The sequence below is a fragment of the Eretmochelys imbricata genome, chromosome 6 (assembly GCF_965152235.1).
Source record: "Eretmochelys imbricata isolate rEreImb1 chromosome 6, rEreImb1.hap1, whole genome shotgun sequence".
In the NCBI taxonomy this organism is placed as follows: domain Eukaryota; kingdom Metazoa; phylum Chordata; order Testudines; family Cheloniidae; genus Eretmochelys; species Eretmochelys imbricata.
The window spans coordinates 85,460,241-85,487,484 of NC_135577.1; the positions used below are offsets into that span (position 1 = coordinate 85,460,241).

The 27,244-nt window shown below is 43.9% G+C and overlaps 1 protein-coding gene across 1 annotated transcript in view; it reads left to right on the top strand.

The window, feature by feature from the left end:
• NPAS3 (neuronal PAS domain protein 3) overlaps nt 1–27,244 on the top strand; it is an 846,484-nt gene that overhangs the window by 785,828 nt on the left and 33,412 nt on the right. Inside the window, exon 9 of the mRNA XM_077820328.1 lies at nt 6,029–6,222. Within this exon, the coding sequence (XP_077676454.1) occupies nt 6,029–6,222 (194 nt within the window). The remainder of the gene's footprint in view (nt 1–6,028; nt 6,223–27,244) is intronic.

Below are 27,244 nucleotides of genomic sequence, written 5' to 3' on the forward strand. Positions count from 1 at the left end.
CCACTGCTGTTCAGATGCATTAATATGTCCCCTGTGTAGATGGGAAGTGCTGTATAATATCTCCAAGGATGAAGTAGCGGCCACTGTGCCTTCAATTATCCCAAAGGGCTGTGTGAGTTACTGAAAGGAGAGGGAAGTAACTGTAGTTTCTCAAACCACTCTGTGATAAATGTTGACTTTTTAAACACAAAATACGCCCTGAGTCCAGATGTATTAACAATTTCATTTTAAACCCATTTTCTGTTTTCCGAGTGAGTTTGGCAGGTGTCTATGAAGGGATTGCAGCTACTAAAGAAGAATCTGAACTAAAAAATATGTATCTGTTATGTATACTACATGTCCTACTTGAAATCGGACTTGTGCTTCAATGGGCGCTGAAGGCCACAACTTTTATGGTTGATAGATAAGGCTCACTCGGTATTCAGTGTGAATAATAGTGAGCTTGCTGCACCCAGTTGCTAAGATATTTGTATAGGTTCATGGACTACATGCCTCTCTTTTCCCACTATTTGTGTGTCTGTGTGTGTAAGAGAGAGAGAGAGAGAAGAAATATTTATATATATTGAGAAAAACATAAGACAACTGGCCACAGATAGCAGGAAAGGGTGGAATGATCTTTAGATTTCTGGTTCTGTGAGCTTTCTTTTCCCAGTCTCGAGACAAACAATTATATAGTTACAAAGGCACTGTAGTCCTCTGTGTCCATTCACGTCAGGAAAGGGCTTTACTACTTATATACAATGTTTAGTAAATAGTTATGTGATTTTTTAAAAATAAGTGTTAATTTAAAAAAAAGAATAAAGAGAAGTTTGTTTAATTGTAATTTTGTAAAAATATTCTACAGTTTATTTCAGTGGCTCAAAATAAGTGTTCATAGTTTGAAAGAATTCTGTGTTGCTGGCCTACAAAGGATAGAGTATCACTATTTGAATGAGCAAAATATATCAGCACTTGTGCATACACTAAATAACTGTGTGTGTAAATTGGATAAACGCATGTGTTAGTTGACTGGTGAGACACCGAAGTAGCCGTGTGCATGTGCATTTAGCCATTTTATATACATAGCTACCTATCTTTGCACACAAATAAGGATGCACAATAGCTCTGTACATTTTTCATACGTGAGCCTCATGAGAAAATTTGGTTCTAAATGATCACATGAACACCCAGAAGTTAACACCCCATTAAGATAAATAGTCTGAGTTGACACTTCTGTCAATGGGCTGGTTTAAATCTGATAGCAAACTAGGACAGTGATTTACATATGGACCAAAAGAGTTAGTTTGTAACTTTATTTTTAATGGAAGTTTAAGTTTTTGAAGAACATAGGAAAATCTGAAAGGTGAAATTCACAGATTTTTCATGCCCGCAGGTTTTTATTGCCCCGGGTAATACATGTCCTTACTCCTTACATCACATATACGAGAAAAATAATAGACATCATATTTAAAGATGTCTTTTGATAAAGAAAATCTTTCCATCTCTAGAGGTGAGATTTAACTCTAAAGTACGATGAGCAAGTTCCAGATGTATTTTTCAATTACTGGGCTTTCCTTTTCTTAAGTATTAACAGAGGGAAGGTTTTATCAAGGTCTTTGTGATGTGCTTGTTTATAATGAGTAGACATTAGTAGAGCACATCTAAGTGCTTATTGCTAACAGATGACTAAGAGGAGCATATGGCAGGGAAAAGAAATATATATTTGTCCAAGCATACTCTTCATCCACTGTGTTTACATGTAGTTACAACATTTGCACATCCATTTTTGTATCAGAGAAAAAAACAAAAGCGAAACAATGTTTTTTTAAATATTTGAGCGTCAGGTAGAGTTAATTTAGAATACTTTTTTAACAAAAGAATTATATTTTTCAGTGCAGAAGATTTTAATAGGTTTTTTTATTGCTTCATCTTGACGCCTTCACAACATTATACTTCTTATACTCATTATACATTAACAGTCCTACTGTTATGAAATGTTTTTTGGTTCACCCACCTGTTCCTTTAAGTAGAAGTTTAATAAGACTGGATGACACCATGAGCAATAATAGGGGTGGGATAAGTTTATGCACTAACCTGTGTTTAAAGTCAGATGCAGATCAGGTCACAAGAGAGGCTCTGTTTGGCAGGCTTATAGTCCCCTCAGATCAGTATCACCAAACAGTTCGCAGCATCTTCTAAAAGTCTCTGATCAAAACAGATTCTGGAATAGAGACCTGATCCAATTACCACTGACATTAATGGGAGTCTTACCATGACCTTCAGTGCACCCCATTAACTTGGGAGGTGCACCGACAGAGTTTTGGGGGAAGCTGCACAGTGGTTAATGTAAAGAAGTTTTGTTAGGCTAGGTTTACACTGCAATCAGAGATGTGATTTGCAGCATGGGTCAGCGTACCTGCATGGCTAAAATAGCAGTAAAGATGCAGCAATACGGGCTGCACAAGCCTGTCTGGGGACATACAAAACAGTTTATATTTCCACTTAATGTCATTAAAGTCATAGTACTATATATAGGATGTTATTGTCTGCTGCTATCGGATTGATTGGACATGAGTCTTAGCCACATGGAGGTAATTTACCCCAAAAATTCTACCAGTTTTAATGCTAGTTTAGTTGAATTGGTGTTAAAAATGGTGACAGGCACAATATAGATAAGGTCCTGACAGCTAAAACTAGTATTACCGCCAATTAGATTTGTTACAGAATGGGTTTGACTAAAGTGGAGATAGAAGATGTTTCAGCATGAGAACTTTGTCTGAACTGGAGTTCCCACCTCTTTTAATACTGATTCAACAGAACATGTGTCAGAACTGATGGGAATTTGTTGCAGATTTCCCAGTGCAGCAGCCAAAATTCAATTTAGATCTGACCCCAAAATTTGAAGCTGTTTGGACCTGAGGACATGGTTCAGTTATGATAGAGTTAGGGACTAGCTGCATGGCTTGAATCCAGGTACAAACTTTCCCAAAGTTCAGCAGTGCTTGAGTATAGCGGAGTTAGCTTTGGGCAATCTCTAGTGATGGTGATACAAACGCAGAGCTGCAGTTTCACTGAAAGATCGAGGAGAAACTGGATACCAATTTAATAAGCACTTGTTCAAAACAAATCTTTTTGACATTTAGCAATGAATGACATGGAGTATTCCAAAAATAGGTGTGGGAGATAAAAAATGAATCTTAAGTAAGATGTATCTCAAAGTTCTCCCCAAGTGTTAATGCCAACTTCAAACATCTTAGCATAGGCATTCCTTTAAAAAAATGCATTTAGCCTAGTACATTGAGCATAGGATTATTTTTTACATTATTTCTGGTTTCATTAAAAAGCAGCATTTTTCCAAGCATTTACGGATTTGTGTTTCTGCAGTAAGACGAAGTTGCATGATAAAGTGAGAGAGATAATGGTAAATAAGCATATGTGTAAGCCTAGCTAGAAGGGGGAAAGTATGCTATTTGTATCCCTCCTGTGAAGAAAATCCTGTTTCTTTAGCTATTTCTTCATTAGTTAATAAGGTCTTGCAAAAAATGTGTATTTGAAATGGTATTTTTGCATCCTTGCCTCTAGGCATATGTTCACCAAATAGTTTGCCCTCTGAAGGTGCATTAAGTATGAATTTAAGTAATAATTACCTCAGATGTGGATGGTCATAAATCTATAACTGAAATGGACAAAACCACAAGCTAATCATCCTCCCCATTCAGAACTACCTCACTGACTGTGGTCACAAATGTAAAATATTGGATAAAAGAGAGATTTTTAAAGATTGTGAATCAAAAAAATAACTTCAAGCTTTAATTTGTTGTTCTATTAGCTTAAATGAGATTTAATTTTGGGTGCACTTCATGGTTTAAGAGATTGCCAATGGAACACAGAGCCTTTTACCTCTCACTCACCACTAAGAATAGCCCTTATATCAGTAGTGACCAAAAGCTGCAGACTGTTATCTAATCTTTGTGAAATGAGTTTCAGTTCCCAGTAGATATGTATCCACACCATCACAACTGGCACATGTTGGCATCTTTGTGGGCACTCTCAATAGAGATGCTGAGGGCTGAATGCATCATGGAGCCTGAATTCTCTGTCCTCGAGGCCTTCTTTCCAGGCTGATACTGAGATGCTGGCAGGATAAAAGGTGGGGACAGTTGGCACTGCCACTGCCCATGATGTCCCTGTTGTGTGAATATAGGCCTGCAGTCTCCAGAGCTGCCAGTCTGATACCTGGCACAGGTACTATTCATTTTAATTTTTTTTCAAAGGACATCATTTTATCTGTCCACAGTAAGGCTTCTGAGGCAGCTGAGTCAGAAATTATAGGTCAGTCCTTTCCGATAGTTTCATAATCATTCAGCTTCAGCAAGCAGCACTGAGTTGCAATCTCAAATGGAGCAGCTGGATCTCCTGGGTGTATTTTTGTTAGGGGCTTATTCCTTTACCCACTACTTCCCTGGTCCTTCTTGCATGAAGAGAGAGCAACAATACCCGAAGTCCAAAGGTGCGAACAATTTGATGTTTATTGGGATGAACTTCCACAAGCATGATTCCAGTTTCCTTCCTTAGTGTCCCTCTTCCCAGCTCTGACACCACAGAGCCTTACCTGTTCCCGTTCCCCCACTTAGCAAAACATGATTCCAATTTCCCCAACCCCATTCCCTGTTCCCATTCCCCCCCACACTTCCTGATTGACTGCAGACTATATAGTAAAACTTGAGTTCTGCTTAGCTATACCTTAACCAATCATTTTCCTGAAATTTAACTAACCAATCCTAATATATTGTAGCATGATTATGTAACCAATTATATCCCACCACCTTAATTAGTTTACACCCAGCAAAATTAATTATACAGCAGACAGAAACAATCACAGAACCAGACAGGGATTATACTGACAAACAATAGCAAAGTGGGAACTATAATGACAAAACAATACAGAAGTGAGGATTTCACATCCCAGCTATTGGTAAGTGAGTTCTTGCCAGACAGGATGCTATCACACTAAGTTTCCTTTTACATTTTCTAGGCACTTCCCTTTCTCTGGAGGTGATAGGACAGGATTGTATTCCTAACAGCCAATAGCACCTTATTTCAGTGTGACTAGTTTGGAATGTGAGGATGTGACCGTTCGCTTCCCAGCTTATGGCTGCTTCTGCTGCTTAGCCAAAGGCCTTAGCCTAAGAACAGGGCCTCAGACTGTCACAGTAAGAGAAGGACCTTACACCGGCAGACAGTGATTTTGATTCTTTCTTTTATACCTCTATAACTAGCTAAGTGATAAGAATACACCTAAATTCTTAGTGTATAAGTCTTTACAGACAGGCCTGCATATCTATATCCTAACAGTTTTGCTTAGTGTTCATCGTGTAAATAGGGGAACGAAAACCTCTGCCTCTCATTCAGCTCCAAAAGTTCTCAGCACATGCACAGTGCATTAAGCTAAATCAAGGCTTGACTAGTAACTCTGCAGCTGTAAAATGCTTGGTGTCTGCGCAGTTGAACCCATTGATCACTTGCAGGCTCATGCTTCTTGTATTGCCAACCACAAAGAAGTAATTCAAGGATGTAAGTAGTGTCTCTAAGATGTAGATGACTGGCAATTCAATTAAATGGGTCCTGGAAAAGTTTCAAAAATGCTGCTCCTTTTGTCTCACATTTTAATCTCCAAATGTTTTAAAATTAGTCTTCCCTTTCTACCCCCATTACTTCAATTTTATATCTCTTACTTCATTCCCTTGATTTTCTAATTTGTCCTTTCTTTCTTTGAAAAAAAATCAATAACACAGAAGTTCTGAGTTTTAGATTTGATAAATTGAAACATTTGGCTATTATGTACTTTTCTTCTTTCTTGCCATGAGGACATTTAGAACATGTTGACAGCCAATATTAATAAGCTTAACACTGATCCTGGCAGTTACTAAATATAATTTTTGATGGAGTAAAGTGCTCTTTAGAATAACAATGTTGTCCTTTAAAAAAGATGATGTCACATTTGCATCATGAATTCACAGGGGTTTCTTTTATTCTTTTTATTTTGCAGGTGATCCATATAACAGGCCGGTTACGACTGAGAGTGTCACTGTCCCATGGGAGGACAGTCCCTAGCCAAATCATGGGGCTTGTAGTTGTGGCTCATGCTTTGCCACCTCCTACAATCAATGAAGTCAGAATCGACTGCCACATGTTTGTTACTCGCGTAAATATGGACCTCAATATCATTTACTGTGAAAATAGGTACAGCATTTCACCTTTCGTTTTTCTGTGTTGCATGTGTACTCTGTATTCCATGGCTTGGTAAACAGTGGAGATCAGACTCCTGGAGTGTCAGCCTGGTGCCATATGAGAGCACAAAATTCGCTGTCGTCATTATTAATTATTAAAATCGGAAGAGTATGAAGGAGATTTTTTAACATTAACATGACAAGTTGCATGATGTCTTTATATTTGGAAATGAAAAAAAAGGAAACCTACTATTTGAAGTTTAATTCCCCTACATTCCTGAAATACTTTGCAGAAGATGCAGTCTCATTTGAAATTCTATCTCTGCTTATTGGAATGGAGGACTTGGTTGCTAGAAGGGGTCAGATGGAGCAGGTGACAGGTTGGGGGACAATGTCATTGGAAGCAGGAGATGGGGGGTGTCATAAATATAAAGGGAAGGGTAACCACCTTTCTGTATACAGTGCTATAAAATCCCTCCTGGCCAGAGGCAACATCCTGTTACCTGTAAAGGGTTAAGAAGCTCAGCTAACCTTGCTGGCACCTGACATGGTGGCAGAACGGTGGGATCATTTTGAACCAGAGATCATTTTGAACCAAAAGCACAGACCTGAAGAGGTTTGTTTTTAAGCTGAGAGCAGCTTGAGGGTTTTCTGTCTATTTGCCTGGAGACAGAGGTGTTAGTTTTTTTACAAAGGGATTTTTCTTTTCTGAGCTGGAGTTTTCTCTACCTAAAGGCAGGGTAGTTAACCTCCTGCAGGGAAATTCACAAGTTTTTTTTTTCCCCCCTAACTCTCGGGTATAGCTAGAGTTAAGCACAAGAAAGCAGGAAAATGACTACCAGTGAAGCAGCTAATAAACAAGAGCTGGCCAGATTTGAAGCTGAAGAGAAACAAAAAGAGCATGATAGACAGATGGCCTTAAGGTGCTTGGAGATGAAGGCAGAAAAAGCCTGCGTGGAGGCAGAGGAAGCTACCCACAAGAGAGCTGTGGAGGCAGAGGAAGCTGCCCACAAGAGAGCTATGGAGGAGAAAGAGAAAGAGAGGAAGCATGCACTGGAGATGGAGAAGGCAAGGGCTCAGCAGAATATACCAACCAACCCTAGCAATCCTTCTCAGGTACCCCTTTCCATTCCAGAAAGTTCCCCACTTACAAGGCAGGCGATGATACCGAGGCCTTCTTAGAAAACTTCGAAAGGTCCTGCCTTGGGTACAGCATCTCTACAGACCACTCCATTGGTAGAGCTGAGGTCGCAGCTCAGTGGACCCTTATCAGAGGTGGCAGCTGAAATGCCTAAGGAACACATGAACAGTTATGAACTTTTTAAAACCCAGATGAGAGTCAGAATGGGGCTAACACCCGAGCATTCCCATCCGCGGTTCAGAGCCCTAAGGTGGAAACCAGGCATGTCATTTACTTGACATGCCTACCACATTGTGAAACATTGGGATGCCTGGATATCAGGAGCAAGTGTTAAATCTCCAGAAGAGTTGCCCTTCCTAATGCAAATGGAGCAGTTCTTAGAGGGTTTTCTGGGAAAGAATTTTCTGTAGTATCTGGCTGATGAATCTTGCCCATATGCTCAGGGTTTAGCTGATCGCCATATTTGGGGTCGGGAAGGAATTTTCCTCCAGGGCAGATTGGAAGAGGCCCTGGAGGTTTTTCGCCTTCCTCTGTAGCATGGGGCACGGGTCACTTGCTGGAGGATTCTCTGCTCCTTGAGGTCTTTAAACTACAATTTGAGGACTTCAATAGCACAGATATAGGTGTGAGGTTTTTTTTGTAGGAGTGGTGGGTGAAATTCTGTGGCCTGCGTTGTGCAGGAGGTCAGACTAGATGATCATAATGGTCCCTTCTGACCTAAATATCTATGAATCTATGAATCTAGGGTGTTCCTGAGGAAATAGAAAGGTACATCCTAGATGGGAAGCCCAAAACTGTAATCGAGGCGGGGGAGATTGGAGCCAAATGGGTGGAGGTGGCCGAAAAGAAAAAAAAACAGTAGCAGTTGGAGCAAATATCAGAAGGGACAATCTGAAACAAAACCCTATCACCGGGGGCAACCCAAGGCCCCACCTACATCCCAAGGAAAACCCCAGACACCTTATCGTCCCACCACACCATTCTCCAGCAACCCACCTCGCCACAGTTACCAGTCAACTGGGCGATGTTTTAAATGTAATGAGCTGGGGCATGTGAAGGCCAACTGCCCCAAGAACCCCAACAGATTACAGTTCATTGCACTGGGGTCACACCAAAGGTCCTCAGGCCCAGATGCCTCCCAGATACCCTTAGAGTGAAGGGAAACTGTGAGTGTGGGCGGGAAGAAGGTTACAGCGTGGAGGGACACTGGAGTGCAGGTGTCAGCTATCCATCAATCCTTAGTGGACCCCAACTTAATCAACCCAGAGGCCCAAGTGACGATTCAACCCTTCAAGTTCAACTCTTTCGATTTGCCTACAGCCAAGTTGCCTGTCCATAGAATCATAGAATCATAGAATATCAGGGTTGGAAGGGACCCCTGAAGGTCATCTAGTCCAACCCCCTGCTCGAAGCAGGACCAATTCCCAGTTAAATCATCCCAGCCAGGGCTTTGTCAAGCCTGACCTTAAAAACTTCCAAGGAAGGAGATTCCACCACCTCCCTAGGCAACGCATTCCAGTGTTTCACCACCCTCTTAGTGAAAAAGTTTTTCCTAATATCTAATCTAAACCTCCCCCACTGCAACTTGAGGCCATTACTCCTCATTCTGTCATCTGCTACCATTGAGAACAGTCTAGAGCCATCCTCTTTGGAACCCCCTTTCAGGTAGTTGAAAGCAGCTATCAAATCCCCCCTCATTCTTCTCTTCTGCAGGCTAAACAATCCCAGCTCCCTCAGCCTCTCCTCATAAGTCATGTGTTCCAGACCCCTAATCATTTTTGTTGCCCTTCGCTGGACTCTCTCCAATTTATCCACATCCTTCTTGTAGTGTGGGGCCCAAAACTGGACACAGTACTCCAGATGAGGCCTCACCAATGTCGAATAGAGGGGGACGATCAGGTCCCTCGATCTGCTCGCTATGCCCCTACGTATACATCCCAAAATGCCATTGGCCTTCTTGGCAACAAGGGCACACTGCTGACTCATATCCAGCTTGTCGTCCACTGTCACCCCTAGGTCCTTTTCCGCAGAACTGCTGCCTAGCCATTCGGTCCCTAGTCTGTAGCGGTGCATTGGATTCTTCCGTCCTAAGTGCAGGACCCTGCACTTATCCTTATTGAACCTCATCAGATTTCTTTTGGCCCAATCCTCCAATTTGTCTAGGTCCTTCTGTATCCTATCCCTCCCCTCCAGCGTATCTACCACTCCTCCCAGTTTAGTATCGTCCGCAAATTTGCTGAGAGTGCAATCCACACCATCCTCCAGATCATTTATGAAGATATTGAACAAAACCGGCCCCAGGACCGACCCCTGGGGCACTCCACTTGACACCGGCTGCCAACTAGACATGGAGCCATTGATCACTACCCGTTGAGCCCGACAATCTAGCCAGCTTTCTACCCACCCTATAGTGCATTCATCCAGCCCATACTTCCTTAACTTGCTGACAAGAATACTGTGGGAGACCGTGTCAAAAGCTTTGCTAAAGTCAAGAAACAATACATCCACTGCTTTCCCTTCATCCACAGAACCAGTAATCTCATGATAAAAGGCGATTAGATTAGTCAGGCATGACCTTCCCTTGGTGAATCCATGCTGGCTCTTCCTGATCACTTTCCTCTCATGCAAGTACTTCAAGATTGATTCTTTGAGGACCTGCTCCATGATTTTTCCAGGGACTGAGGTGAGGCTGACTGGCCTGTAGTTCCCAGGATCCTCCTTCTTCCCTTTTTTAAAGATTGGCACTACATTAGCCTTTTTCCAGTCATCCGGGACTTCCCCGGTTCGCCACGAGTTTTCAAAGATAATGGCCAATGGCTCTGCAATCACAGCCGCCAATTCCTTCAGCACTCTCGGATGCAACTCGTCCGGCCCCATGGACTTGTGCACGTCCAGCTTTTCTAAATAGTCCCTAACCACCTCTATCTCCACAGAGGGCTGGCCATCTCTTCCCCATTTTGTGATGCCCAGCGTAGCAGTCTGGGAGCTGACCTTGTTAGTGAAAACAGAGGCAAAAAAAGCATTGAGTACATTAGCTTTTTCCACATCCTCTGTCACTAGGTTGCCTCCCTTATTCAGTAAGGGTCCCACACTTTCCTTGGCTTTCTTCTTGTTGCCAACATACCTGAAGAAACCCTTCTTGTTACTCTTGACATCTCTCGCTAGCTGCAGCTCCAGGTGCGATTTGGCCCTCCTGATTTCATTCCTACATGCCCGAGCAATATTTTTATACTCTTCCCTGGTCATATGTCCAACCTTCCACTTCTTGTAAGCTTCTTTTTTATGTTTAAGATCCGCTAGGATTTCACCGTTAAGCCAAGCCGGTCGCCTGCCATATTTACTATTCTTTCGACTCATCGGGATGGTTTGTCCCTGTAACCTCAACAGGGATTCCTTGAAATACAGCCAGCTCTCCTGGACTCCTTTCCCCTTCAAGTTAGTCCCCCAGGGGATCCTGGCCATCCGTTCCCTGAGGGAGTCGAAGTCTGCTTTCCTGAAGTCCAGGGTCCGTATCCTGCTGCTTACCTTTCTTCCCTGCGTCAGGATCCTGAACTCGACCAACTCATGGTCACTGCCTCCCAGATTCCCATCCACTTTTGCTTCCCCCACTAATTCTACCTGGTTTGTGAGCAGCAGGTCAAGAAAAGCGCCCCCCCTAGTTGGCTCCTCTAGCACTTGCACCAGGAAATTGTCCCCTACGCTTTCCAAAAACTTCCTGGATTGTCTATGCACCGCAGTATTGCTCTCCCAGCAGATATCAGGAAAATTAAAGTCACCCATGAGAATCAGGGCATGCGATCTAGTAGCTTCCGTGAGCTGCCAGAAGAAAGCCTCATCTACCTCATCCCCCTGGTCCGGTGGTCTATAGCAGACTCCCACCACTACATCACTCTTGTTGCACACACTTCTAAACTTAATCCAGAGACACTCAGGTTTTTCTACAGTTTCGTACCGGAGCTCTGAGCAGTCATACTGCTCCCTTACATACAGTGCTACTCCCCCACCTTTTCTGCCCTGCCTGTCCTTCCTGAACAGTTTATAACCATCCATGACAGTGCTCCAGTCATGTGAGTTATCCCACCAAGTCTCTGTGATTCCAATCACATCATAGTTCCTTGACATTACCAGGACCTCCAGTTCTCCCTGCTTGTTTCCAAGGCTTTGTGCATTTGTATATAAGCACTTGAGATAACCTGTTGATCGCCCCTCATTCCCAGTATGAGGCAGGAGCCCTCCCCTCACAGACATTTCTGCCTGTGCTTCCTCCCGGTATCCCTCTTTCCCACTTACCTCAGGGCTTTGGTCTCCTTCCCCCGGTGAACCTAGTTTAAAGCCCTCCTCACTAGGTTATCCAGCCTGCTGGCAAAGATGCTCTTCCCTCTCTTCGTAAGATGGAGCCCGTCTCTGCCCAGCACTCCTCCTTCATGGAACACCATCCCATGGTCAAAGAATCCAAAGCCTTCTCTCCGACACCACCTGCGTAGCCATTCGTTGACTTCCACGATTCGACGGTCCCTACCCAGGCCTTTTCCTTCCACGGGGAGGATGGACGAGAACACCACTTGCGCCTCAAACTCCTTTATCCTTCTTCCCAGAGCCACGTAGTCCGCAGTGATCTGCTCAAGGTCATTCTTGGCAGTATCATTGGTGCCCACGTGGAGAAGCAGGAAGGGGTAGCGATCCGAGGGCTTGATGAGTCTCGGCAGTCTCTCCGTCACATCGCGAATCTTAGCCCCCGGCAAGCAGCAGACTTCTCGGTTTTCCCTGTCAGGGCGGCAGATAGATGACTCAGTCCCCCGGAGGAGAGAGTCCCCGACCACCACCACCCGTACAAGGGCTGGTCAGGAATGTGGACTTCTGCAGTCTATGATGATTATCCCATTCCCATGCTGCTGGGGGAAGACTTGGCCAACCAGGTAAAGCTGGCCAAGAGGGTGGAAATGGTCACCTGCAGCCAGACTAAACAAGCTTCCACACGTATCCCTGTTCCTGAGCCTTCCACCAGGGCCCCGTCTGTGTTACTAGAGACCCAGATGGAGGTGGTGGAACCGGATTCCCTGCCAACGACTGCAACGGCCGTAGTGGATCCAGTCCCAAAGACCCAGCTAACGCCAGTCCCTGAAACGAAACTGGCGAAGCAACCAGCACCAGAACCATTGCCAGTACTGAGTCCAGCGCTTGCAACCTCGTCTACACCACCAAGACTGCACTGGCAGCAGCAGCAGATGACCCTACACAAGAGGCTCAGCCAGAGCTTGAAATACCCCATAGGGCACCAGCAGAGAGCAGTTCACCGTCAATGGAAACAGCCCTATCACCTGCAACACTTCCAGAGGGACCAAGCCCAGGTCCACAATCCAGTGAGGAACTGATGTCTCCAGCATCAAGGGAACAATTCCAGGCTGAACAGGAAGCAGATGAAAGCCTCCAGAGAGCTTGGTCGGAGGCACGGAGCAACCCACCGCCTCTCAACTCTTCTAATCGATCCCAGTTTGTTGTAGACAGAGGACTTTTATACAAGAAAACTCTTTCTGGTGGGCACCAGGAAGACTGGCATCCTCAGAGACAGTTGGTAGTTCCAACTAAGTACCGGGAAAAGCTCTTGAGCTTAGCCCACGATCATCCTAGTGGCCATGCTGGGGTGAACAGGACCAAAGACCATTTGGGGAGGTCATTCCACTGGGAGGGAATGAGCAAGGATGTTTCTGTCTATGTCCGATCCTGTGAAGTATGCCAAAGAGTGGGAAAAACCCAAGACCAGGTCAAAGCCCCTCTCCAGCCACTCCCCATCATTGAGGTTCCATTTCAGTGAGTAGCTGTGGATATTCTGGGTCCTTTTCCAAAAAAGACACCCAGAGGAAAGCAGTACATACTGATTTTCATGGATTTTGCCACCCGATGGCCAGAAGCAGTAGCTCTAAGCAACACCAGGGCTAAAAGTGTGTGCCAGGCACTAACAGACATTTTTGCCAGGGTAGGTTGGCCAGATGCAGGAACTAATTTCCTGAGGAACTATGGAAAGCCTATGGGAAGATCATGGGGTAAATCACTTGGTTGCCACCCCTTACCACCATCAAACAAATGGCCTGTTGGAGAAGTTTAATGGAACTTTGGGGACCATGATACGTAAATTCGTAAATGAGCACTCCAGTGATTGGGACCTAGTGTTGCAGCAGTTGTTCTTTGCCTACAGAGCTGTACCACATCCCAGTTTAGGGTTTTCGCCATTTGAACTTGAATATGGCCGCGAGGTTAAGGGGCCATTACAGTTGGTGAAGCAGCAATGGAAGGGGTTTACACCTTCTCCAGGAACTAACATTCTGGACTTTGTAACCAACCTACAAACCACCCTCAGAACCTCTTTGGCCCTTGCTAAAGAAAACCTAAAAGATGCTCAAAAAGAGAAAAAAGCCTGGTATGATAAACATGCCAGAGAGCAGTCTTTCAAAGTAGGGGACGAGGTCATGGTCTTAAAGGTGCTCCAGGCCCATAAAATGGAAGCGTCATGGGAAGGGCCATTCACGGTCCAAGAGCACCTGGGAGCCGATAATTATCTCATAGCATTTCCAACCTCCAACCGAAAGCCTAAGGTGTTCCATATTAATTCTCTAAAACCCTTTTATTCCAGAGAATTAAAGGTTTGTCAGTTTACAGCCCAGGGAGGAGATGACACTGAGTGGCCTGAAAGTGTCTACTACAAAGGGGAAAGTGCTGGTGGCGTGGAAGAGGTGAACCTCTCCATGACCCTTGGGCGTATGCAGCAACAGCAGATCAAGGAGCTGTGCACTAGCTACGCGCTGACATTCTCAGCCACCCCAGGACTGACTGAACGGGCATACCACGCCATTGACACAGGTAATGCTCACCCAATTAGAGCCCAAGCTTACCGGGTGTCTCCTCAAGCAAAAACTGCTATCATACGGGAGCTCCAGGATATGCTACAGATAAGTGTAATCCGCCCCTTTGGCAGTGCATGGGCATCTCCAGTGGTTCTAATTCCCAAACCAGATGGGGAGATATGTTTTTGCATGGACTACCGTAAGCTAAATGCTGTAACTCGCCCAGACAACTATCCAATGCCACGCACAGATGAACTATTGGAGAAACTGGGACGGGCCCAGTTCATTTCTACCTTGGACTTAACCAAGGGGTACTGGCAGGTACCGCTAGATGAATCCACCAAGGAAAGGTCAGCCTACATCACACATGTCGGGCTGTATGAATTTAATGTGCTCCCTTTCGGGCTGCGGAATGCACCCGCCACCTTCCAAAGACTTGTAGATGGTCTCCTAGCAGGATTGGGAGAATATGCAGTCACCTACCCTGATGATGTGGCCATATTTTCGTATTCCTGGGCAGAACACCTGGAACATCTACAAAAAGTCTTCGAGTGCATAAGGGAGGCAGGACTAACTGTTAAGGCTAAGAAGTATCAAATAGGCCTAAACAGAGTGAATTACCTTGGACACCAGGTGGGTCAAGGAACTATCAACACCCTACAGGCCAAAGTGGATGCTATCCAAAAGTGGCCTGTCCCAAAGTCAAAGAAACAGGTCCAATCCTTCTTAGGCTTGGCCAGATATTACAGGCAATTTGTACCGCAATACAGCCAGATCGCCGCCCCACTGACAGACCTAACCAAAAAGAAACAGCCAAATGCAGTTCAGTGGACTGAAGAGTGCCAGAAGGCCTTTAACCAGCTTAAAGCAACACTCATGTCTGACCCTGTGCTAAGGGCCCCAGACATTGACAAACCGTTCCTAGTAACCACAAATGCGTCCGAGCGTGGTGTGGGAGCAGTCTTAATGCAGGAAGGACCAAATCAAGAGTTCCATCCTGTCGTGTTTCTCAGCAAGAAGCTGTCTGAGAGGGAAAGCCAGTGGTCAATCAGTGAAAAGGAATGTTACGCCATTGTGTACGCGCTGGAAAAGCTACGCCCACACGTTTGGGGACAGCGTTTCCACCTGAAAACCGACCATGCTGCGCTATAGTAGCTTCATACCACCAAGGGAAATAACAAACAACGTATTCGGTGGAGTTTAGCTCTCCAAGATTTTCATTTCGACATACAACACATTTCAGGAGCTTCTAACAAAGTGGCTGATGCACTCTCCCGTGAAAGTTTCCCAGAATCAACTGGTCCAAATCGTCCTTAAGATGTGGGAAATATTGATAGTCTTTTTACAGTTAGTAGTATATTTAGAGATGCATGTGTGTTATTAACTCTGTTTTGTCCTAGAGCTCCAGGAAGAAATCACAGCCAGTGTTTCACCCTATCTGTGATTTCGGGGCGTGTCGTAAATATAAAGGGAAGGGTAACCATCTTTCTGTATAGAGTGCTATAAAATCCCTCCTGGCCAGAGGCAACATGCTGTTACCTGTAAAGGGTTAAGAAGCTCAGCTCATCTGGCTGACACCTGACCCAAAGGACCAATAAGGGGACAAGATACTTTCCAATCTTGGGTGGGGAAGGCTTTTGTTTGTGCTCTTTGTTTACGTGGTTGTTCTCTCTTGGGACTGAGAGAGGCCAGACAGAAATCCATCTTCTCCAACCCATCCTAATCCAAGTCTCCAATATTGCAACCAGTATAGGTAAGCCAGACAAGGCAGATCAATTTATCTTTTGTTTTATGTGAATTTTCCCCGTGTTAAGAGGGAGGTTTATTCCTGTTTTCTGTAACTTTAAGGTTTTGCACAGAGGGGGATCCTCTGTGTTTTGAATCTGAATATCCTGTAAAGTATTTTCCATCCTGATTTTACAGAGATGATTTTTACCTTTCTTTTTTTTTAAATAAAATCCTTCTTTTAAGAACCTGACCGATGTTTCCATTGTTCCAGGATCCAGGGGTTTGGGTCTTTGATGATTTTGTAACCAATTGGTTAGGATATTATTCTCAAGCCTCCCCAGGAAAGGGGGTGTGTAGGGCTTGGGGAGGATATTTTGGGGGAAGACGTCTCCAAGTGGTCTCTTTCCCTGTTCTTTGTTTAAAACGCTTGGTGGTGGCAGCATACTGTTCAAGGACAAGGCAAAGTTTGTACCTTGGGGAAGTTTTTAACCTAAGCTGGTAAGAATAAGCTTAGGGGGTCTTTCATGCGGGTCTCCACATTTGTACCCTAGAGTTCAGAGTGGGGAAGGAACTCTGACAGGGGGATTGTACAGTGAGATTAGCTGGTGACTTGCAGAGCAAGTCATACTTGCATAGTAAGTCAGACTATAACAGGGTTTAAAATAGAACTGGATAAATTCATGAAGGTTAAGTCCATTAATGGCTATTAGCCAGGATGGACAAGGAATGGTGTCCCTAGCCTCTGTTTGTCAGAGGGTGGAGATGGATGGCAGGAGAGAGATCATTAGATCATTACCTGTTAGGTTCACTCCCTCTGGGGCACCTGGCATTGGCCACTGTCGGTAGACAGGATACTGGGCTGGATGGACCTTTGGTCTGACCCAATATGGCCATTCTTATGTTCTTATGTTGTTATGTTCAGAGGGAGAAAGGAGTTGAGTGGAAACAGGTATTGGGTGACAGGTTGAATGAAAGTTTGATGGGGTGGAGACAGGTACTTTAGAGAGGTGGAAGAAGGAGCACTGGTGTTCAAAGTGGATCAGGTGCAGTGGGCACCTGGAAATAGGGTCCAGAGTAAGGGAAGAATGGACAGAAGAGCTGAGGCGGGAGTTGGCTAAAAGGCAGGGCATAAGGAACTCAGAGGCTGGGGATGGAAGGAGCCTAAAGTATAGAAGAAAAGTTGGGAACAAGCAGAAGAGCTAGCCAAGGACCCATTGACAGGAGGAGCTACCATCAAGAGTTGAATTGCCAACAGGATTAATGCAACCCTTTGATGTGAGAACAGCAATGGCATAGCATAATTAGAAGGTTAAAATTCTCTAATATAGGCTCCAATTTAGGAATTATCTCTATTTTGGACAGCATTTAGGTACATAATTAAGTGCTCTTCTGAAAAGGGATAGACATAAGCATGTGCTTAAGTGCTTTGCTGAATCAGAGCCTTAGGCCTTTTAAAATAAATGTTCAGTTTCAGTTAAGAAATTATCTTATACTATCATGTTCTAAACTATATTTTAATAATAATAGTACTTTTGTAACTAGAAAGCATATTTCATCCAGCCTCTGAAAGCACTTTACAAGGGTGGGAGATATTATCCTAATTTTTTAAACTGGGAACACTGAGCCACAGAAAGCAATTTGCTCAAGGTTACGTAGAGAGTTAATGGCAAAACTAGGGTTAGAATGCTGGCTTCCTGCCTGCAAGTACACTGCACTAACTTCTAGATTATGTAGTGTAATCTAACAGTTAGCACAGATAGTTTAGGGGATTAGGAGTAGTATACAGATGGAACCTTTTGCCGCAGTCATTGGCTTGAATCTGACCTATCTTGATAGTGATGGAAAGTCATTACCATCTGACAGCTCTCCAGTGGCCTCTGTGAAATGAGTTGTTGGTATCAGTCCAGTTCCTAATGAATAGGTCTCCTCTTCACAAAATCACCCCCCAGTTATTGGTACCTTTGTTGGCAGCTTCAACAAAGGAGCCAAGAATTGAATGGATGTGGAAAATGAACTACCCTTTCAGGTCAGGTCTGAGATGAATTGGTTGGGCAGTGTTTGGAAGATTTAATCTTCCTCTGCTGTCAATCTAGCATTTTGTATGAGTACTAAATTGTTTTAAAAAAATTAAACAATTTTTTAAAACTCCCAAGTATCGCTGTATCATCATACAGCAGTAAGGCCTTAAGCTTCCTGTGTGAGGAACCTGTGAAAAACCTAAGATAGGTAACAGATAGTTCAGGCACTGAGCACTGATTGAAGATTGGTGACCACCTGGGAAAAGCTGATAGCTAAAGATGTAGTGGAGCCATTAAACTTAGCTGGTCATTATTCCACAGGAAGTGCCTTGTGCTGAGGATGTCATTGCTATTACAAGGTGAACAGGGAGAAAACTTTATCAAGTAACTTTTTTTCTATTTGCTGATGGTGTTTATTTCAAATGTTAGACATCGCATTTATGCAGTGTCACTGAAATTAATGATGAGGCATCTGTGCTTTGTGCCTCTTCACGGGATAGCAGAGAACAAGGTCCACTAGGTTAGCAGAAGCATCACTGATGGAACTGTGGGGAAAATGTTGGTAGCTCACTTGGACAGCAGGAGTTCCACTGCTGGACAGATGGGATAGTGGTACCACAGCAAATGCCATATGGAAAGTGGATGTTGCCTGCAGGGGCAGCAGGAAGTGGAAACACCACTGCTAGACATTGGGAGGCCAGTAGCAGCAGCCTGTCTAGTTAGGAGGCAACCCGCGGAGGCATCAGGAAGCAGGAAGTCCTCTTCTGGGACTAAAGAAAGGCCCAGTGACAGCATATGGGGCTATAGAAAACAGAAGCACGCATTCCTGAATACGTGGAATAGGCTACTCGTGCCCCAGTGGGGCAGCAGCGAAACCACTGATGGTGTCATGGGGGAAGCAGGAGCAGCAGAGCTGCGGCTATAGAAAAAGGTGGCAGCATGCTTGGCATAGCAATAAGCACTATTTGAATAGCTTCATGGAGGTTAGTGACAGCTGGCTGGGGAGTGTGAAGTGGAAGTGCCATTACTTAAGCTTAATTGGATGTTCACAGTAGATCACTGGATCAGAAGAGGTGAGAAGCACTACTCCTGCTTTTACAGGGATTCTTTTGTGAGCCTGCTTCAAGAAACAGGAAGCAGGAGTGACTTTACTCAAGTCTTTGGCTGTGGCCTAGTCCTCTCTTCTTAATGAAAAGATTTGAAGGAAGATCCCTGATCCACAGCAGAACCAGGTGCATAGTTACTTTTCCCCGTTATGAAACAAGATCAGTTAACTAATATATTGGGCATTTTTAAAGAATTTACATTTTATTCTGTAGCTAGTTAGCAGGCTTTGCAACATGGTTTCATTTATTTTTAGGATTCTTTTTAAATCTTCAGAACTATCATCTTCCCACCTAAAAACTACGTAACCAAAAAATAGGGAGACATATTTTAAACTTTGGTGTCTAAGATGAGATACCTAAATCTACAGTTAGGCACCAAATAAGTGGGCATGATTTTCAGAGGTGCTGAGCATCCACTTCTCCTCTTCACTGAAATGTTCTTGTTCCTGTTCTAAAAGTGTGTTGCCATACAGGTGACATTACCTCTGTCATAGTGTTTATGCCCCAAAAGAATATTTGGCATACACACAAGACTAAGCCAAACTCATACTGTACATGAGTGTGTTTGGGTGGAGGTGTCTCACTTCTGGGTCCTGTAAAAGCCATACTCAAAAGGTCTTGCAAAAGTCATGTTATGGGGAATTAATTTGCAGGTTGTTTCCCTATTTAGATTTGCATTATTTATTGGTGAAATAAGAATATAAACCTATGAAAATTCAGAAGCTTTGGCCAAAATTTTCAAACTTGGATGACATGGAGGCAGATGGTGGTGGTCGGGGACTCTCTCCTCAGGGGGACTGAGTCATCTATCTGCCACCCCCACCTGGAAAACCGAGAAATCTGCTGCTTGCCAGGAGCTAGGATTCACGATGTGATGGAGAGACTGCCGAGACTCATCAAGCCCTCAGATCGCTACCCCTTCCTGCTCCTCCACTGCCAAGAATGACCTTGAGCGGATCACTGCAGACTACGTGGCTCTGGGAAGAAGGATAAAGGAGTTTGAGGCGCAAGTGGTCTTCTCGTCCATCCTCCCCGTGGAAGGAAAAGGCCTCGGTAGAGACCGTTGAATCGAGGAAGTCAACAAATGGCTATGCAGGTGGTGTCGGAGAGAAGGCTTTGGATTCTTTGACCATGGGATGGTGTTCCAAGAAGGAGTGCTAGGCAGAGACAGGCTCCCCCTAACGAAGAGAGGGAAGAGCATCTTCGCAAGCAGGCTGGCTAACCTAGTGAGGAGGGCTTTAAACTAGGTTCACAGGGGGAAGGAGACCAAAGCTCTGAGGTAAGTTGGGACGTGGGATACCAGGAGGAAGCACGAGCAGGAGAGCGCGAGGGGGAGGGCTCCTGCCTCATACTAAGAAAGCAGGACAAACAGCAAGTTATCTCAAGTGCCTATACACAAATGGAAGAAGCCTGGGAAACAAGCAGGGAGAACTGGAAGTCCTGGCACAGTCAAGGAATTATGATGTGACTGGAATAACAGAGACTTGGTGGGATAACTCACATGACTGCAGTACTGTCATGGATGGATATAAACTGTTCAGGAAGGACAGGCAGGGCAGAAAAGGTGGGGGAGTTGCATTGTATATAAGAGAGCAGTATGACTGCTCAGAGCTCTGGTATGAAACTACAGAAAAACCTGAGAGTCTCTGGATTAAGTTTAGAAGTGTAAGCAACAAGGGTGATGTCATGGTGGAAGTCTGCTATAGACCACCGGACCAGGGGGATAAGGTGGACGAGACTTTCTTCCAGCAACTAACGGAAGTTACTAGATGGCAGGCCCTGGTTCTCATGGGAGACTTCAATCACCCTGATATCTGCTGTGAGAGCAATACAGTGGTGCACAGACAATCCAGGAAGTTTTTGGAAAGTGTAGGGGACAATTTCCTGGTGCAAGTGCTGGAGGAACCAACTAGGGACAGAGCTCTTCTTGACCTGCTGCTCACAAACCAGGAAGAATTAGTAGGGGAAGCAAAAGTGGATGGGAACCTAGGAGGAAGTGACCATGAGATGGTCAAGTTCAGGATCCTGACACAAGGAAGAAAGGAGAGAAGCAGAATACAGATCCTGGACTTCAGAGAAGCAGTCCCTCAGGGAACTGATGGGCAGGATCCCCTGGGAGAATACCATGGTGGGGAAAGGAATCCAGGAGAGCTGGCTGTATTTTAAAGAATCCTTATGGAGGTTACAGGGACAAACCATCCTGATATATAGAAAGAAAAGTAAATATGGCAGGCGACCAGCTTGGCTTAAAAGTGAAATCCTTGCTGATCTTAAACACAAAAAAGAAGCTTACAAGAAGTGGAAGATTGGACAAATGACCAGGAAGGAGTATAAAAATATTGCTCAAGCATTCAGGAAGGCCAAATCACACTTGAAGTTTCAGCTAGCAAGAGATGTTAAGAGTAACAAGAAGGGTTTCTTCAAGTATGTTATCAACAAGAAGAAAGTCAAGGAAAGTGTGGGCCCCTTACTGAATGAGAGAGGCAACCTAGTGACAAAGGATGTGGAAAAAGCTAATGTACTCAATGCTTCTTTTGCCTCTGTCTTCACGAACAAGGTCAGCTCCCAGACTACTGCACTGGGCAGCACAGCACGGGGAAGAGGTGACCAGCCCACTGAGGAGAAAGAAGTGGTTCGGGACTATTTAGAAAAGCTGGACGAGCACAAGTCCATGGGGCTGGATGTGCTGCATCCGAGAGTGCTAAAGGAGTTGGCGGATATGATTGAGCCTGTGGCCATTATCTTTGAAAACTCATGGCGATCGGGGAAGGTCCTGGACGACTGGAAAAAGGCTAATGTAGTGCCCATCTTTAAAAAAGGGAAGAACTACAGGACAGTTAGCCTCACCTCAGTCCCTGGAATAATCATGGAGCAGGTCCTCAAGGAATCAATTCGGAAGCACTTAGAGGAGAGGAAAGTAATCAGGAACAGTCAGCATGGATTCACCAAGGGCAAGTCACGCCTGACTAATCTAATTTCCTTCCAAGATGAGACAACTGGCTCTGTGGATGAGGGGAAAGCGGTGGACATGTTGTTCCTCGAGTTTAGCAAAGCTTTTGACACGGTCTCCCACAGTATTCTTGCCAGCAAGTTAAAGAAGTATAGGCTGGATGAATGCACTGTAAGGTGGATAGAAAGCTGGCTAGATTGTCAGGCTCAATGGATAGTGATCAATGGCTCCATGTCTAGTTGGCAGCCGGTATCAAGTGGAGTGTCCCAAGGGTTGGTCTTGGGGCCGGTTTTGTTCAATATCTTCATTAATGATCTGGAGGATGGTGTGGATTGCACCCTCAGCAAGTTTGCAGATGACACTAAACTGGGAGGAGAGGTAGATACGCTGGAGGGTAGGATTAGGATGCAGAGGGACCTAGACAAATTAGAGGATTGGGCTAAAAGAAATCTGATGAGGTTCAACAAGGACAAGTGCAGAGTCCAGCACTTAGGGCAGAAGAATCCCATGCACTGTTACAGACTAGGGACCGAATGGCTAGGCAGCAGTTCTGCAGAAAAGGACCTAGGGGTTACAGTGGACGAGAAGCTGGATATGAGTCAACAGTGTGCCCTTGTTGCCAAGAAGGCCAATGGCATTTTGGGATGTATAAGTAGGGGCATTGCCAGCAGATTGAGGGACGTGATCGTTCCCCTCTATTCAACGTTGGTGAGGCCTCATCTGGAGGACTGTGTCCAGTTTTGGGCCCCACACTACAAGAAAGATGTGGAAAAATTGGAAAACGTCTAGCGAAGGACAACAAAAATGATTAGGGGACTGGAACACATGACTTATGAGGAAAGGCTGAGGGAATTGGGATTGTTTAGTCTGCGGAAGAGAAGAATGAGGGGGGATTTGATAGCTGCTTTCAACTACCTGAAAGGGGTTCCAAAGAGGATGGCTCTAGACTGTTCTCAGTGGTAGCAGATGACAGAACAAGGAGTAATGGTCTCAAGTTGCAGTGGGAGAGGTTTAGGTTGGATATTAGGAAAAACTTTTTCACTAGGAGGATGGTGAAGCGCTGGAATGTGTTACCTAGGAAGGTGCTGGAATCTCCTTCCTTAGAAGTTTTTAAGGTCAGGCTTGACAAAGCCCTGGCTGGGATGATTTAGTTGGGGATTGGTCCTGCTTTGAGAAGGGGTTGGACTAGATGATCTCCTGAGGTCCCTTCCAGCCCTGATATTCTATGATTCTATGACATCTAAATCTATATTTAGGCACCTAAATAAAAGTGGCCTAATTTTTAGGTACTGAGCTGACATCTAGCTCCTGTTTACTTCAGTATAAGTTGTGGATGCTCAGCATATATGAAAATGAGATCACTTTTATTTAGGTGCCTAAATATAGATTTAGATGTCTAATTTACGCAACCAAGTAAAACATCATGGCCATTACTTTTACTTTCTTAAGGGTCAAATGCTGGGGAAAAGCTTGTGTAAAGAGTTTACTTCTGGAGAGCAAACATCAAGGGCTGAATCTTCATCCTAAACTGGTCAAGATGCGTGCACAACCACAGCTACTAACACAATGGTCACAGTAAGGAGTAGTGCACACACATGGCATGATGCTCCCCCAGTGTTGGGTTTTGTCTCTATGGATCTGCATGCTTCACCGATTTACCAACATTCCCTAAGGATCTGCAGAAATAGTCTCCTGTATGGAGCCTCCTTTACTAGGACTCAAGCCTGCTTAATAATGAGCACTCTGGCTTTAAGCCAGAAAAGCACTTAAGCATTGAAGGCAGTGGGACTTTCCATGAGCTTAAAGTTAAGCATAAACTTACAGGGTTTATGGGATCAGGGCAAGTGTACTCAGCACTTGGTAGAATCAAGCCCCTACTTCTCAATCAGCTGCTATTTTTAGCTGTCAAGAGACAGACTGCCCATGGGATTTGGCCCTAAATTAATAAATTAAGCAACATAATATAAAGTTATTTTTTCAATGGTTTAGCAATGCAACAATATTTATATCCCAGCTTTGATTTGTGTATGATTTCCATAACAAAATCATTCTCATTCATGTAATCACAAAACTGATTTACTTTGATGTCCTATCTCTTAGTTCTCATTTTGGTGGCCTTGATGGACACAAAACATCACTCTTATCTTGTGAATTGATTTTTTTCTTTTTAGTTAAAAATACAAACCCTGTTTCCTTCTTACATCTGGACTAAATAGCTTTTTCCTCTTGTTGTTGTTGAACTCATGGGTTGTGGATCAGGTTCCACAGTTCACTTGCTTTATTTGACTTATTGTACTTATAATACAATATTTTCTGACACTCAGACCATTTGAAAGGTCAAGGCCAAGTAAAGAAACAAGTGCAGAGAGTGACTAGGGAGTTATTAAAAGACTTACTTGGACCTTTCAGTAATAATATCCTGATACGTACAAAAACACCTTAGTTAAAAGAAAGTCACTAAGGTTGCAATAGTTAAGGACTCAGGTTAGAAAATGCCAAACAACCTTAATTCTTCCCCCTTGAACAGATGCATTATGATACAATCTTTAATTACATAGTCATATACTCTTTTTTTTCTCCATTTATTGTACAGGATGGATGTTACTCCATGAATGAAGCAGCTGTTAAATATATTTTTATTCTCCTTATTCAATATGTTGATCCATGTCTTATTTACTGCACACTATCTAAACCCTGCACTGAATACTGAATTATTAATTTTGTCACGTTTTTTTTCTATGGTGCTCATCCCTGTTGTATCCAAGTGTCTCACAAACATCAGTTAATTTATTTTCACAACTCCTTATGAGATAGGAGAATGTTATTCTGGGGAAAGTGAGGCAAAGAGAGAATAAGGGCAAAACACTGCTAACTTGGGGTGCTACATTTACTGAGCACCCAACTTGAGACATCTTGGGCCTGGTTTTTTATAGGTGTTGAGTATCCACAGCTCCCATTGACTTCAGCTGCAGTTGTGAGTGTTCTGCTCTTTTGAAAATCAGGCCCCAGATGTCTCAAGTTAGTCTCCAAGAAAATGAGGAACACACAATTAGTGGCCAGTTGTGAAAGTTTTAGTTCTAGTTCACTTGCCAAGCATCAGATAGGAACTCTGTGGTCAGGGATAGGCTCCAGTTCTCCAGGGTGGCATTCAACCGCCTTAACCACTAAATCATCTGTTCTCTTCTTGCAGTCCCCTATTTCAGTCTCTATACACCAAACAACTTCTATAGTGCAAACTGAATTTTTGAATTTTTTAGCACAAAGGGTCTAGCAAGCTCTAGTAAACATAATGCAAATGGAAAAGGAGTACTTGTGGCACCTTAGAGACTAACCAATTTATTTGAGCATAAGCTTTCGTGAGCTACAGCTCACTTAAGCTTTTGCTCAAATAAATTGGTTAGTCTCTAAGGTGCCACAAGTACTCCTTTTCTTTTTGCGAATACAGACTAACACGGCTGTTACTCTGAAACCTGTCATAATGCAAATGGTGATTTTCTACATCTTATTACTGAGCCAAAACTGAACATATTTTCATTGAGACAGCAAGTTTGTACTCCAAAACACGGAGGCATTAGAATTCTTCAGAAAGTATTTAGAATTTTTTTTTAATAATGGGAATAGATAGGCAACCTAAATATAGATTTTGGTCAGCTCCTATTCCCTAGAGTTGTATATTGTGGTAAATGGATCTCTTGTTGCAGTTAGAACTATATTTACAAACCTAACTAACCTATTGTTAGTGGGGGCAAAAGATCTATCTGGCTTTAAGATTAAACTCGATAAGTTTATGAAGGAGATGGTATGATGGAATAACATGGTTTTGGTAATTAAATATTCATGGTAAATAGGCCCAATGGCCTGTGATGGGATATTAGATGGGGTGGGATCTGAGTTACCCAGGAAAGAATTTTCTGTAGTATCTGGCTGGTGAATCTTGCCTATATGCTCAGGGTTTAGCTGATCGCCATATTTGAGGTCGGGAAGGAATTTTCCTCCAGGGCAGATTGGAAGAGGCCCTGGAGGTTTTTCGCTTTCCTCTGTAGCATGGGGCACGGGTCACTTGCTGGAGGATTCTCTGCTCCTTGAAGTCTTTAAACCACAATTTGAGGACTTCAGTAGCTCAGACATAGGTGAGAGGTTTTTCACAGGAGTGGTGGGTGAAATTCTGTGGCCTGCGTTGTGCAGGAGGTCAAACTAGATGATCATAATGGTCTCTTCTGACCTAAATATCTATGAATTATAGCAGAAATTGCTGAACTGTTTTATTCAGTTACTGAACTACAAGTCAGCAGGGAAGTCTCCAGTCTTGATCACAGTTATGCCATTCAAAGATACTGTGACAATTCTAGAGGAAATGACACGTGTGCCACAACCTTATTATAGACAGAACTAGATTCAAAATCAGTACAAAGGCAAGTGGTCCCTATTGCAAGGAAGAGCTGTGGATGCTTTCCTGACCAAAAACCCTACCTTCTTTGATCCAAATTAAATACAGACCAGAGCTCTAATCCATCCTCCATTAACATTTATAGAAAGACTCCCATTGATTTCAGTGGAGCTGGATCAGGATTTGAGTGACCCCATTGTCTCTTGCACAGTTGCAAGAATAAAATTGCCATTGGCTTCCCAGGCCTTGTCATTCAGACCATAAGGTCCCAATTCAGGAAATTTTTTAAACGTGTACTTTAAATCCATTCCTGTTCAGCAAACCACTTAGGCACATGCTTATGGGCCTTAAGCACATTCCTAACATTAGACACATGATAAAATGCTCCCCTGAACAGCGATGGATTGCTGAATCAGGTCCTAAGTCAACACATGCTCCGCTTCCGGGTAGGACTGGCACCAAGCATCTTGTGCCACCAAGCATCTTGTGCCATTCTATATACTGACTAGATTGGGAGACATTGACAATCTCCCTGAAACTGAATCTTTGTAATTTACTTTCTGCTCATAGAGACAGAAGAAAATACAACTGGTATTTGCTAAGGGCAAATAAATAGCATAGTTTACACTGATGTGAAAAGCAAGTAATAGCTACATACTGTGCAGTTGCACCCATCACACTGAACTGCGCTTTAGTTTAAATGTGGAAAAAGCTTGCAGGCAATAGGGGCAGGAATGGCAGAATGTTCCCAGTCTTTCGGTTCCTAGGTGTAAAGGGGGCAGCCAGCAAATCTGTGGGCGGTTGGAGATGACCAATAAGAATGCCTGGTATAATACAATGGGCCAGGGCATTCCAGATAGAGGGGA